Here is a 13700-nt window from a genome sequence, read left to right on the forward strand (position 1 = left end):
AGGTTAAAGGACAGTGGAAACGTATTTTTATAAACAGCATCAAGCAAGTCGAAGACTGAGGTAATATAGAGAAGCGGGAATTGGGTACACCACAAGAGGTAGTGGAGAATGGTAGACAGTGGGGTACACTTACACTGCAAAGGGTAGTGTAGAGTGGCAGGCAGTAGGGTACATCATAAGCACCGTTGCTATTATAACTTGAGGGAATATATAGATAACTAAATAGGATGAGAAACATAAGGATAAAGATAGATCTTGATGAAATACAGTAGTCTGGGGAGCGTGGCCAGGGTAGTATTTACAGATAGTATTTCGTTAGAGCTGAAGTAGAAACAAAACATTATGCAAGGGTAACTAGAGTAATTAATCCACTGAACGCTGTAGTAGTAAGTAGGGAAAGGTAGCTGGTGTAATTAATCTATAGAAAACGGTGGTAAGTTCCTCAAGAGAACAGTACGACCCTTATGTAAGATGGCTTAATTTTCTCTGACATTTAGGGGTCAGGTTGAAGAACATGCCATCATACGCAGTGTTCGTACCTCAGTGCTCAATAGATAGTATCGTTGTGTTAAAAGCACTGAAAGAGGATGTGATGTAGCTATTGTAGTGGAGTGATGAAAACAGAATCAGCAAGGAAAAGGCGCAAGGAGGAAAATTTTGGAGGTTTTCTGGTGGCAATGATTGCAGAATGATGATAACCAGTGGAAATTTCGGTTGAAAATATTATCATTTCTTCCTAAGGAGCACGGAGACTGTTGCAAGTAATTCGAGAGTAAGGTAATGATACCTGAATTGGGAGAGGAAGTGGGTGAACTCAGGAAGCCCCTTATTGAGTATGGGAATAGTGGTGTAATGTTTAAACGCAAACCAGAAAATGAAAGCTTATGTAACTAGAAACAGGAATATATGAATCAGAGGGCTGTAATGAAGCCAGGTCAATGACCAAGCAACAGTTGAGAGACGAGACGGGTAAACAGAACCGTACTGATCTATGAAATTTCTATATATGAAACCGTAAATAAACAAAACAAAACAAAACAAAAAAAAAAACGAGTGAGAGCAGTCGTAAAGAACGTATGAAAGCAGGAGAGCTACGGTAGATAAAAGGACCATAAGTTCTAAGGCACACGAGAATAAGCTGTAAAAAGTTACCCAACGATCTGCTGCAACCAGAACATGGAACAGGAGACAAAGAGACAGATCGGTGATGGTATTTGGGCGAAGACCATATTCAGGTTTGGAAAAAGACAAATGTGAGTGAATTATACAGAGAGAATTGTTCGGGCAATAAACAGGGAAGTTAGATCTGAATGACAGAGAAGATAAGAAGAGGAAATATAATAGTGACAGTGAAGGTAGGATCTGTCGAAGTCACCTCTAGAGCAGAGTAGTGAAGGTAAGTTCTGTCAAAGTTACTTCCAGAACAGAGTGTAGTAGCCTAGTTCCAGGACAGAGTGTAATAGCCTAGTACTGTTTAGGAAGTCAAACAGACTTGCACTATTTATGAAAATCATAGTATTCATTAAAAAGAATACATTCAAAAGGCAGAAAAATGAAAAGATTGAAAGAAAAATAATTCAAAGATTTCTGTATATTGTGTTCCCTTCAATCAGCATATAACAGAAAAGATAACAGTAAACAAAGTCTTTATAATTGCCTTATTAACAACGTACGGAGCGCTCCTCCCAAATCTCAATTAGTCTGAACAAATATTTAGTAATATTGGTGGAGATACAGTTAGACTGAAGCAGGAAGCAGTAAGACTGGCTGTGCTTAGTGACGGATAAGAGTCATCTGAGATATTTTGACACACAAAACAGCTGAAATCATTCCGATTGAGTTGAAGAAACGAGGGCGCAAGCTTTTAGAAAATGTTCAGAACTTTCTTTGGCATCGTGTTGCGGAATAAATCAATGCTGGATATTATTTTCCCGTACTGCATCCCAGAAATAGAAAACATAAATTATGGTTTCCCACCGAGAAATCGATCATGTGATACAGTTACACCGTAGTTGACGGTAAACTAGCAAGGAAACTGAAAAGTTTATGTACTAGGAGGATATACAGAGTAAGGAGCATTGTAGAGCTAAGCTACTTCAAATAATTGAAGTTAATTATTTAGAAAATGGTTTTAGAAAAAGAAGAGGACATACGTGAAGTGCTAAATATTCAGTTCCTAAATGTTTTTTACTCTTAGGGACTCGTTTCCTCAAACGGTTCCTAATAGAAAGGAGGGAGATACCATAGTAGGTTTTAAGAGTTGATGAGATATAAAGGAGCTCATGAAAGATTTCAATCCGTTTAAAGTGGATGATACTGATGGTTTTCCAAGCTACCCAACGAATCTACAGAATCACTTGATAAGTCACATGAGATGTTGATTAAGGGCTTAGACGAAGGATTGATATCAAGGGAAAGGAGAAAGGCGAATGTTTTGCCGATTTTAAGAAAGGCGATAGGAAAAACATGTTTAATAAGAGGCTAGCGTCACTGACAGGCGGGAACTTTATTAAAAAAAAAATTGAAAAAAATAATGACGGATGTGAATAACTGGTAGCTGGTGAAAGAGAAAATGCCTAAGTTGGAAGAAAAATAGGTAATGAGTTTAAAGGGAAGAAATTTTGCATTACAAATCAGAGCTGGCACAAGCTTCTAATTAGGAAACAAGACTGGTTTTTTGGATAGTCCAAAGACTTTTGACATCGTTTCGCGCGGACGACTCGTAAGAAAACTTGAATTCCAAATAAGCATGACAGGCTCGTTTGATTGACTGAAAATTACCTAATTTGAAGGAAATTGAGGGTTCATGGTAGAGATATCTTTTTGGTTATCCAGTAGTGTTCCGCAAGGTTCGTTCATAGGGTCACTGTTGTTTCTGATCTGCATAAATGACAGGGCTCACCTTATACCTAGATATAATTACAGATGATATAAAGCATACAAGCGAAACATGAATCATTGCAAAATGAGTCAGGCATTAAGGGAACTAGAAAGCAGTCTAGCAATGTTTGAATATATTAGAGTGATGAGAGTTAGTTTAACCATATACATGATGCAGGTTACAAATATCGTCTTGAAGAGAACAGAATACAGGAATTTACATGTTAAAGGGATATGGTTTTGAAGTACGACCCAATCTGTCGCTAGAAAACTACATGAGAAGTAAAGGAAAGGATATAGACTATATACCAGTCTGTGGCAATTTGCTTTGATATAATGTTTACATTTTTAAGATCATAAGTACAGTAAGCATCCCAGTCTGGTTATTTTACTTCAGAGGGTACTTAAATATGCTAGCGAGGTCATTACAACAGGCAACTAATTGTACGTAACATAAGGCAAACTAGGCTACACGGAGCGTATAGCAGACAAGAGAATGAAGCCGCCCGAAAACTAGGAAAAAAATCCCCGGTTATACGGGGAGTTTTGAAATTTACAAATCCGATTAGATTTCATAGGATATAAGAAAAAAATCCAGAATAAAAAGAATTATTTTACTGTCAGCAATACACCTTTCTAAAGGAGCAGTCTCAGAAGGACCTTCGATATTGGCATTCATAGATTTTACTGAGTCCGAAAACAGAGGCATCATGATTACAGCTTTCAACTTCCTCACAGAGTATAAATGTCGTTCTTCATCATTTCTGAATTGATTTGCCAAAGGTTACAACACGAATCTAAGTAGATGAGTCAGATAAAATGTGAATTATTATACAGCACTGAATGACAAATGATAAAGTCTAGTGCAGTAGTAATAGATGATTATATATATATATATATATATATATATATATATATATATATATATATATATATATATATATATATATATATATTTATATCATACTTTGTCGCTGTCTCCCGCATTAGCGAGGTAGCACAAGGAAACAGAAGAAAGGCCAAACCCATCCACATACACATGTATATACATAAACATCCACACACGCACTTATACATACCTAAACATTTCAAAATATACATATATATATATATATATATATATATATATATATATATATATATATATATTTTTTTTTTTTTTTTTTTTTTTTTTGCCGCTGTCTCCCGCGTTTGCGAGGTAGCGCAAGGAAACAGACGAAAGCAATGGCCCAACCCACCCCCATACATATGTATATACATACGTCCACACACGCAAATATACATACCTACACAGCTTTCCATGGTTTAACCCAGACGCTTCACATGCCCTGATTCAATCCACTGACAGCACGTCAACCCCGGTATACCGCATCGATCCAATTCACTCTATTCCTTGCCCTCCTTTCACCCTCCTGCATGTTCAGGCCCCGATCACACAAAATCTTTTTCACTCTATCTTTCCACCTCCAATTTGGTCTCCCACTTCTCCTCGTTCCCTCCACCTCCGACACATATATCCTCTTGGTCAATCTTTCCTCACTCATTCTCCTTGTGCCCAAACCATTCCAAAACACCCTCTTCTGCTCTCTCAACCACGCTCTTTTTATTTCCACACATCTCTCTTACCCTTACGTTACTTACTCGATCAAACCACCTCACACCACACATTGTCCTCAAACATCTCATTTCCAGCACATCCATCCTCCGGCAAGGCGTCGGGTTTGGATGGTATTGCAGTGGAATTTATTAAAAAGGGGGATGACTGTGTTATTGACTGGTTGGTGAGGATATTCAATGAATGTATGGTTCATGGTGAAGTGCCTGAGGATTGGCGGAATACATGCATAGTGCCATTGTACAAAGGCAAAGGGGATCAAGGTGAATGTTCAAATTACAGAGGTATAAGTTTGTTCAGTATTCCTGGTAAATTATATGGGAAGGTATTGACTGAGAGGGTGAAGGCATGTACAGAGCATCAGATTGGAGAAAAGCAGTGTGGTTTCATAAGTGGTAGAGGATGTGTGGATCAGGTGTTTGCTTTGAAGAATGTATGTTAGAAATACTTAGAAAAACAAATGAATTTGTATGTAGCATTTATGGATCTGGAGAAGGCACATGATAGAGTTGGTAGAGATGCTCTGTGGAAGGTATTAAAAGTATATGGTGTGGGAGGCAAGTTGCTAGAAGCAGTGAAAAGTTTTTATCGAGGATGTAAGGCATGTGTACGAGTAGGAAGAGAGGAAAGTGATGGGTTCTCGGTGAATGTCGGTTTGCGGCAGGGGTGCATGATGTCTCCATGGTTGTTTAGTTTGTTTATGGATGGGGTTGTTAGGGAGGTGAATGCAAGAGTTTTGGAGAGAGGGGCAAGCATGTAATCTGTTGTGGATGAGAGGGCTTGGGAAGTAAGTCAGTTCTTGTTCGCAGATGATATAGCGCTGGTGGCTGATTCGGGTGAGGAACTGCAGAAGGTGGTGACTGAGTTTGGTAAAGTGTGTGAAAGAAGAAAGTTGAGAGTGAATGTGAATAAGAGCAAGGTTATTAGTTACAGTAGGGTTGAGGGACAAATCAATTGGAAGGTAACTTTGAATGGAGAAAAACTGGAGGAAGTGAAGTGTTTTAGATATCTGGGAGTGGATTTGGCAGCGGATGGAACCATGGAAGCGGAGGTTAGTCACAGGATGGGGGAGGGGGCGAAGGTTCTGGGCGCGTTGAAGAATGTGTGAAAGGCGAGAACATTATCTCGGAAAGCAAAAATGGGTATGTTTGAAGGAATAGTGGTTCCAACAATGTTTTATGGTTGCGAGGCGTGTGCTATAGATAGGGTTGTGCGGAGGAGGGTGAATGTGTTGGCAATGAGATGTTTGAGGACTGTGTGTGAGGTGTGAGGTGGTTTGATCGAGTAATTAATGAAAGGGTAAGAGAGACGTGTGGTAATAAAATGAGTGTGGTTGAAAGAGCAGAAGAGGGTGTTTTGAAATGGTTTGGTCACATGGAGAGAATGAGTGAGGATTGTCAAAGAGGATATATGTGTCAGAGGTAGGGGACGAGAAGTGGGAGGCCAAATTGGAGGTGGAAGGATAGAGTGAAAAAGAGTTTGAGCGATCGGGGCCTGAACATGCAGGAGGGTGAACGGCGTGCAAGGAATAGAGTGAAATGGAAAATGGTATACCGGGGTCGACGTGCTGTCAACGGATTGAACCAGGGCATGTGAAGCGTCTGGAATAAACCATGGAAAGTTTTGTGGGGCCTGGATGTGGAAAGGGAGCTGTGGTTTCGGTGCATTACACATGACAGCTAGAGACTGAGTGTGAACGAATGTGGCCTTTGTTGTCTTTTCCTAGCGCTACCTCGCGCGCGTGCGGGGGAGGGTGTCATTTCATGTGTGGCGGGATGGCGAAGGGAATGAATAAAGGCAGCAAGTATGAATCATGTACGTGTGTATATGTGTATATGCCTGTGTATGTATATATATGTATACGTTGAAATGTATAGGTATGTATATGTGCGTGTGTGGACGTGTATGTATATCGATGTGTATATGGGTGGGTTGGGCCATTCTTTCGTCTGTTTCCTTGTGCTACCTCGCTAACGCGGGAGACAGCGACAAAGTATATCTATCTATCTATCTATCTATCTATCTATGTCTATATATATATATATATATATATATATATATATATATATATATATATATATATATATATATATAAGAATAGAGCTTCAAAAAATGAGGGCCTACGAAAGTAAGATTTCTCTCCTTTTACCCTCAGACAGGTAATGACACACACACACACACTCGTTATGTTTCCCCGTGTGCAGGACGGGCCGTGCAAATGGTGTACGTCAGATCATGGGCGTAAACAAGACACTTGCTTGAACATCGTTTGTGAAATCGAGAAAGTATCCGTAGAGGACGACGTTTAATTCTAAGACTTGTCAAGGGATACAGCCAGCAGAATAGAAAATAAATTATTGTGATACTAAAAAATATATGTATGAAATATTCGTCTTCTTTGGAAAAACACACTGATTTTTCTGATACTAGGCGAACATATAAGAAACATGCAAGTTGGTCTGGTATCCTCATCAAAGTTGTTATTGTGATGAGCAGAGAGTGGGTTCCCTACGGCCAGATATTATGATCACATAGTCCTAAACGCAATGATTTCATTACTTCATTCATGAATACGTATATTATGTCCTCCGTTGTACTTTCACCTCCATTATTGTTTGCATGCAGTTACGTGCTGGCAACCACCATTGACTGAGGAATATCTGGCAGAGCAAAATAGCTAGCTAGACGCTCACTCCGGTTGAGAGTGGTTCTGCAGAACTGCATGTCACATAGATACCAGTGGTCAGCATGATAGCTTTTTTTTTTTTTTCATATGTTCGTATTGATATCTAGTGTGAGGTATATACTGGAAAAAAGGAAAATGCCTTACCTGACCTCGTATGACTAACATAACTATGTGTACTGAAGTTTCCAGCATTTCCATATTTAAGGAATATTGAACAGACAGTCTTCAAAATTTCAAGATCATATCTCTTTCCTTGTTTAGATACAGGAATTGTCATCTTCGAAAATGGCAAATATAGTTGAAAATGGCAAATATAGTTGATGATAATCTTTGTGAAGGATTTGTCATCTTTACCTAACGTTACCATTTTTAGTTTTGACATTGCTAAATGCAGTTGTTTCATTCGCTGCTAATTTTTATCTCTGTCCTCATTAGCTCTCTGTTTGGGGACATCACTAATTCCGAAACGTTGCTTCCTCTCGTTGCTCTCGCATCATTAGAATTAAAAGGCAGTCTTCGGTTAGATCGCTTGACATATCCGATTTTATGTCGGTTTGTTAGAAGTTCCAACAATTTTTGTTTTTCTGTAATATAATAAAAAATGAATGTCCTTTAATTTTTTTTATATATTGACCGACATAGCATGGACAAATATGCCCCAGTCAAGGCCATCTCGAGAGAGAGAAAAATGATGGAAAGTCGAAGATAATCATTGCTCCACAAGTGTTTAAAGACCTAACTCTTAAAGGAGGAAAGATCATATGAAGAGGGAAAGGCGGAAGAAGGGAGAGAATTCCATAGCTTAGCTGTTCGAGGAAAGAAGGTATCATAACAACCAAACTCGTTTTTTGTCGATTGTCTGGGGTCTATATACAAACACAAAATAATTTTGCGTGTCTTGTGTATTTGTCACATATGTATGGAATATTATATACCGACATCTTATTTCCTTATCATGTTTACTTGTAGTAACACCTTCACCTCATTAAGGATGCCTAGCTTTAGATAAAATATTATACGCTAGAGTCGCTTGCTAACTCTCTTAATAAGTGCTTTTGTGGAAATTTTATCCAGGTTTTCAGTTGCAGTCATGACATCAGGCTTTTCTGTCAGATAATGTAATGGCAATTCAAAGCGTTTTAAGTTAATATCTCTGGAAGTGGCATAAAAAGTTAGATGTATTACTCAGGAAAGCAAGATGAGTGTGTCTAAAACCTTGAGGTTGGGATATCAAGAGGGAAGGAGCAAGAAATGAAAGAGGCTTTGAGTTATCAGGGCCTGAACATTCAGAAGGGTGTAAGGCGTGTATGGGATAGAAAACTGGAGAGATGCGATATACAGAGGGCGAGGTGCTGTCAGAGGGCCGAACTAGGGTATCTGGAGCAGCCAGACGAACCACTGAAGGGTTTATACAGATAGGCTGTGGTTGAGGGCTCGGGTTTCTATGCATTACGCACGACAGGGAGAGGGTGAATATGAACAGATGAGGTTGTTCGTCAGTTCTAAGTGCTGTCTCTCAAACGTGGGAAACCGTGAACAAAGATGAAATGTATATATATATATATATATATATATATATATATATATTGCTAATGTCTTTGTTCCTGAGGGGATGAGGACAATGAGTTGGATTATCCCCACGATACGTTTGCGGTCGGGAGTTTGTTTGAATATGAGCATCGCACGCTTTCTGCCTTTATCTGAAATAGAGATGCGAGTGCACATCTGTTTACCAATTGAGAGAGCCTTGCTGTCGTTCACCTGGTCAAAACGTATTTTAAAATTCAAATCACATCATATCTACATTGATTTGTTTTTGATTTCACAGATAGCTTAAAAATTGACTCTTTCTTTTAAGGATATTCTTTCTAGTCAGTATTTGAGAATAGACTTGTTTCATATTGGTATCACCGGCCTACAGGCTATGTTCACACGATAGTGTTTCATCCAATGTGTTTTTATAATAGGCCTGTCTTTACCTTCGCAGACAGACGGCATTACCACCAAGGAAGGTGTATAACAAAATGAAATCCATACACTAACAGCATATTTAATCTTTTCTTGGTGTTAGAGTACATGATTCAGTAGAAATTCTGTTAAACAAATACTGTCTTGAGTAGAGATGCAGTTCCCCGAAGACATACCTGTTGTGTGAGGAAATACCAGGCGGGGGTAGGTAACGCGTCCAGGTGGCACGGCTAAGGTCACCACTCACGCCTCTCCCTAGTAGGTGAGGATGGGAAAATAATGATGTTAAGGTAATCCATGGGACACAGATCAATATTGATCAAAAGAATTGTAATAAACGCTTACACACACAAACAAGCACGTATTTAAACACACACACACACACACACACACACACACACACACACACACATATATATATATATATATATATATATATATATATATATATATATATATATATGTATATATGTATATATCATATTTGTTCCCCATTTCTCGCATTATCGAGGTAGCGCCAGGAACAGAACGGAAGAAAAGGCCTTCGCTCACTTCACCTGTTATGTGAGCTTCATAAACCTTGGTTGAGTCCATCGACAGATACCACATCGCTTCCATTTATTGTATCCCATGTAAGCCTTTCATCCCCAACCCCGCATGCTTAGCTCCCGAGCATTCAGTCATTCCCTCCATATGTTCAACCATTTCACCTAATCCTCCTCAGCTCTCAACCACATTCTTGTTACTGCCACATCCTCTCTCGTACACGTTTATTGCTTGATCAAATCACATATTGCCCCTCAAAAATTTATTTCCAACGTATCCATCCTCCTCCGCACAGCCTCATTTATAATGCATGCCTCGCATCCATACAACTTTGTTTGGACTACTATATCTTCAAACATACATATCCTCTCCCACCCAGATAACGACCTCTCCACACATTTTCTCAATGCTCCCAAAACCTTCGCCCCTTCACCCACCCTCCGATCACTTCCGCCTCCATGGTTCCATTCGCTGCCATGTCCACTCTCAGATATTTAAAATACTTTACTTCCTCCAAGTTTTCTTCAGACTTACACACCAACTAAACTATCCCTCTACCCTGCTAAACCTAGTAACCTTGCTTTTACTCACATATACTCTCAACTTCCTCCTTACACGCACTCTCCCAAACTCATTCACCGACTTGTGCAAATGTTCACTCGAATTTGTCATCATTACTGTGTCATCAGCAAACTACAACTGACTCAGTTCCTAGACACCCCTACAGACTTCATATTTGCCCTCCTCCCCAAAAGCCATGCCTTTGCCTCGCTCACCCCTCATCCATAAACATTAAACAGCCAGGGTAACATCACACATCACCTGCAACCACTTAATCTCTCTTTCTGCTCTAACTTATACCTTACACCCTTCATAAATTCTCATTGTTTCTAGTAGTTTTCGCCCTACACCATATATTAGTAAGATTTTCCCCAAGGCCTCTTTGTCAGCCCTATCATATGCTTCCACCAGATCCTTAAATGCCACATACAAATTCTTGTTTCTCCAGGCACTTCCCATGTGCCTTAAGCGTGAGAATGTAAACAAATACAGTCCTTACCCTGTTACATAATCAACAATCGATATGCAATATACTTGGAATTTTGATGTAAGTATTTCTTGGTGTATATTAATCAAACGTTTGAGGACAATATGTGGTGTGAGGTGGTTTGCTCAAATGAATAATGAAAGGATGAGAGCGATGTGTGATAATAAAAGGAGTGGGTCAGAGAGCAGGAGAGGATTTGCGGAAATGGCTTAAACATATGGAGAGAATGTGTGTGGAAAGGTTGATAAAGAGGATATGTGTGTTTGAAGGGGAGGGAGCAAGGAGAACGGGGAGACCAAGTTGGAGATGGTAGGATGGAGTGAAAAAGATTTTGAGCGATCGGGGCCTAAACATGCAGGAGGGTGAAAGGCGTGGACGGGATAGAGTGAATTGGAACAATGTGGTATACTGGGTTTGCTGTGTTTTTAATGGACTGAATCAGGGCATGTGAAGCTTCTAGATTAAACCAGAAAAGGGTGTGTGGCGCCTGGTTGTGTAGATAGGGAACTGTTGTTTCGATGCATTACACATGACAGCTAGAGAATGGGCATGGGCGGGGGTGGCCTTTCTTCGTCTGTTCCTGGTCTGCCTCGCTAACGCAGAAAACGGCGATCAAGTATGGAAAAAATCATCCTGCATGGGAATACCAGTGAAGTTCAAAATAGAAATATCAGAAATGAACAAACATTATCTATTTTATGTAAAATAATCTTAATGCTATGGGTTTAGTTTGGTTTAGGCCGCAAAAAATGCGCCGGCACACCCATTTTCCTGTGCGCCAGAAACGAGTTTTCGGAGGAAATTTGCCAGAAGATAAAATGTCCGTGTGACATCGGCTTAAGACGCTAGAAAGTGTGCATATTTGTATGAAACTGTATCACATGTTTAAAAAAATGGCATATTGGTCCTTTTGAAAAAATTATGAGTCGAGTAATTGTGCTGTTACCAAACTTTTGAAGTGGGACATTACTTGGATATTTTGACTTTTAAAATTCAGCATGGTCTCACACTTTAGAATGTGTGTATATTGATATCGAATTATGAACATACCACGTATGCTTGTTTGTCTCTTAGCAATTCGGTACAGTATATTTAATGACCAGACTTGTGCTTGTGAATGCCGAGCAAAAGTTTGAATTTTCCTTCTACTCTGATGCCGTGGACATGGTCTCATACTTTGATAAGGGCATATGTTAATAAAAAAAAACCATGTTTCAGACTTTGCTAGCATAATATGATAAATATATTTGAACCGAATTTATTACGTATCTATACTACGTTACGAAAACCATTAGATAGGATAATATAAGCACTTTTTGCCATTCTAGACATACACACATCTGTTGTAAATAATCGAGGACGTCTGTCATGTAGGAAAAGTGTCCTTTAAGCCGTATGATTTGAATATCCTTAATCCTGTGGATATATATATATATATATATATATATATATATATATATATATATATATTAGCCGAGTAGACAATCTAAATGAGGAATGTGACCGGTACCCTAATCTTATTTGTTTAGGAAATACGAATAATGAATTGATAAGATTTATAGAAAAATATATGTATTCCTCATAAGTATATTGAAAGTCAACGAATTAGTTTTCACGCAAACACCAACAATAGAGAGAAAAATGAAGGAAAACAATATTCAAACGTGGTGTCTGCAGGTAGCCCTAGCCAGAGCCATCTATCGGTCACCTTGACGACTCGGAACCAAAACATCACCACAGTAAACCTGTGCCGCAGGTGGCTTGTGCCAAAATTTGGGAGCTTGAGATGTCAACTTAAACTTGATCACAGATCTACATCCCTCCACAACCATGGACTCGGACCCGGAGAACCTCGATAAACAATTTAGGTGAGAGAACTACTTCCATCTCCCTGTCCATGGTAGGATATGTGCCGGGGATTAATGACAGTTTGCGGTCATTGCTCGATAAACTGAAAATAATGTGATTGATGATGATATTTATCTCCAAGATACCGTAGCAGTGTGGACCTAATGATTGATACACTTTAATCCCAATTTTACGTGTGATTGTCAAGACTGAAGAAGTGTCAGATTGATATACAACGCAACGTTAAGTGCTGCTTTTATGTCAGTGGTTGGATTTGACAGTAATCTGTCAGAGAACAGACATGTGTATTACAGTTATAAACTGATGAAAGTGGTACCAGTGGATTCCTTACACTCACCAGGGTTAATATAGACAGTGGATATGTACCTGTAACATATCCTACTCATATTGGGTGAAGTCCCCATAGAGTGGGCAGGGCTGTGAATAAGGTGCAAATTGTGGGGTAGAGTCAATATACCTCGTCTTCAGAGTGTGAGGAATGATTAGGTACCTATGTCATCAAAATCTGTTAACTAAAGCAGGATGGATGCATACAATATCCCAAAGTAATATCCAAAATATCCACATGGTACTTTTTCAAATTTTATAGAGCTTGACTCATTTTGTAAATGAGTTAAGAAACTGATTGAAACCTGTATGGAAAGAAAACAAATCATATATACTACTATACCTTTTTATTAGTTATATGGTTTTCCAGCATTGATAAAGAACTAATGAAAGTGTTCCTTTTAGTTTGTTTTCTCCTTTGTGTGAATATGTGTCTTATTACGTCAGGTGTAGCATTTTCTTATATTGTTTCACTACTTCAGCCTCAGTGCTGTGTTGTTTTATCAAGAAATTTATGCCCCAGGAGAAGGAAGATTATTTGTCCTTGTCTTCAATTATGTATCATTTCTGACAGTTTCAACCTTCATAAACCTCTGCCATGATATAAGGTTGTAAGAAAAGCAGCAACTCACATGATCAGTCAAAGATTTCTTACCAGTTTAATGAAAAAAGATATGAATAACATCGTTATTTTCCCCTTTCTTTTCAAGAATTGGGATCCAAAGCTAACTGAATGTTTCCAACTTTTAATAAACTAACAA

At 38.9% G+C, this 13700-nt stretch overlaps 1 protein-coding gene across 2 annotated transcripts in view; it reads left to right on the forward strand.

The window, feature by feature from the left end:
- The window catches only part of kel (kelch protein), a 300707-nt gene that overhangs the window by 129120 nt on the left and 157887 nt on the right, over nt 1–13700 (forward strand). Inside the window, exon 1 of one of the 2 annotated variants that reach the window (XM_071685298.1) lies at nt 12447–12611. The exons of the other annotated variant lie outside the window; for it this stretch is intronic. Coding sequence (XP_071541399.1) covers nt 12574–12611 — 38 coding nt within the window. The 5' untranslated portion in view covers nt 12447–12573. Of the gene's footprint in view, nt 1–12446; nt 12612–13700 lie in introns of those variants that run through there. 2 annotated transcript variants of the gene reach the window in all.

The sequence above is a fragment of the Panulirus ornatus genome, chromosome 3 (genome assembly GCF_036320965.1).
Source record: "Panulirus ornatus isolate Po-2019 chromosome 3, ASM3632096v1, whole genome shotgun sequence".
NCBI classification, from domain to species: Eukaryota; Metazoa; Arthropoda; class Malacostraca; order Decapoda; family Palinuridae; genus Panulirus; species Panulirus ornatus.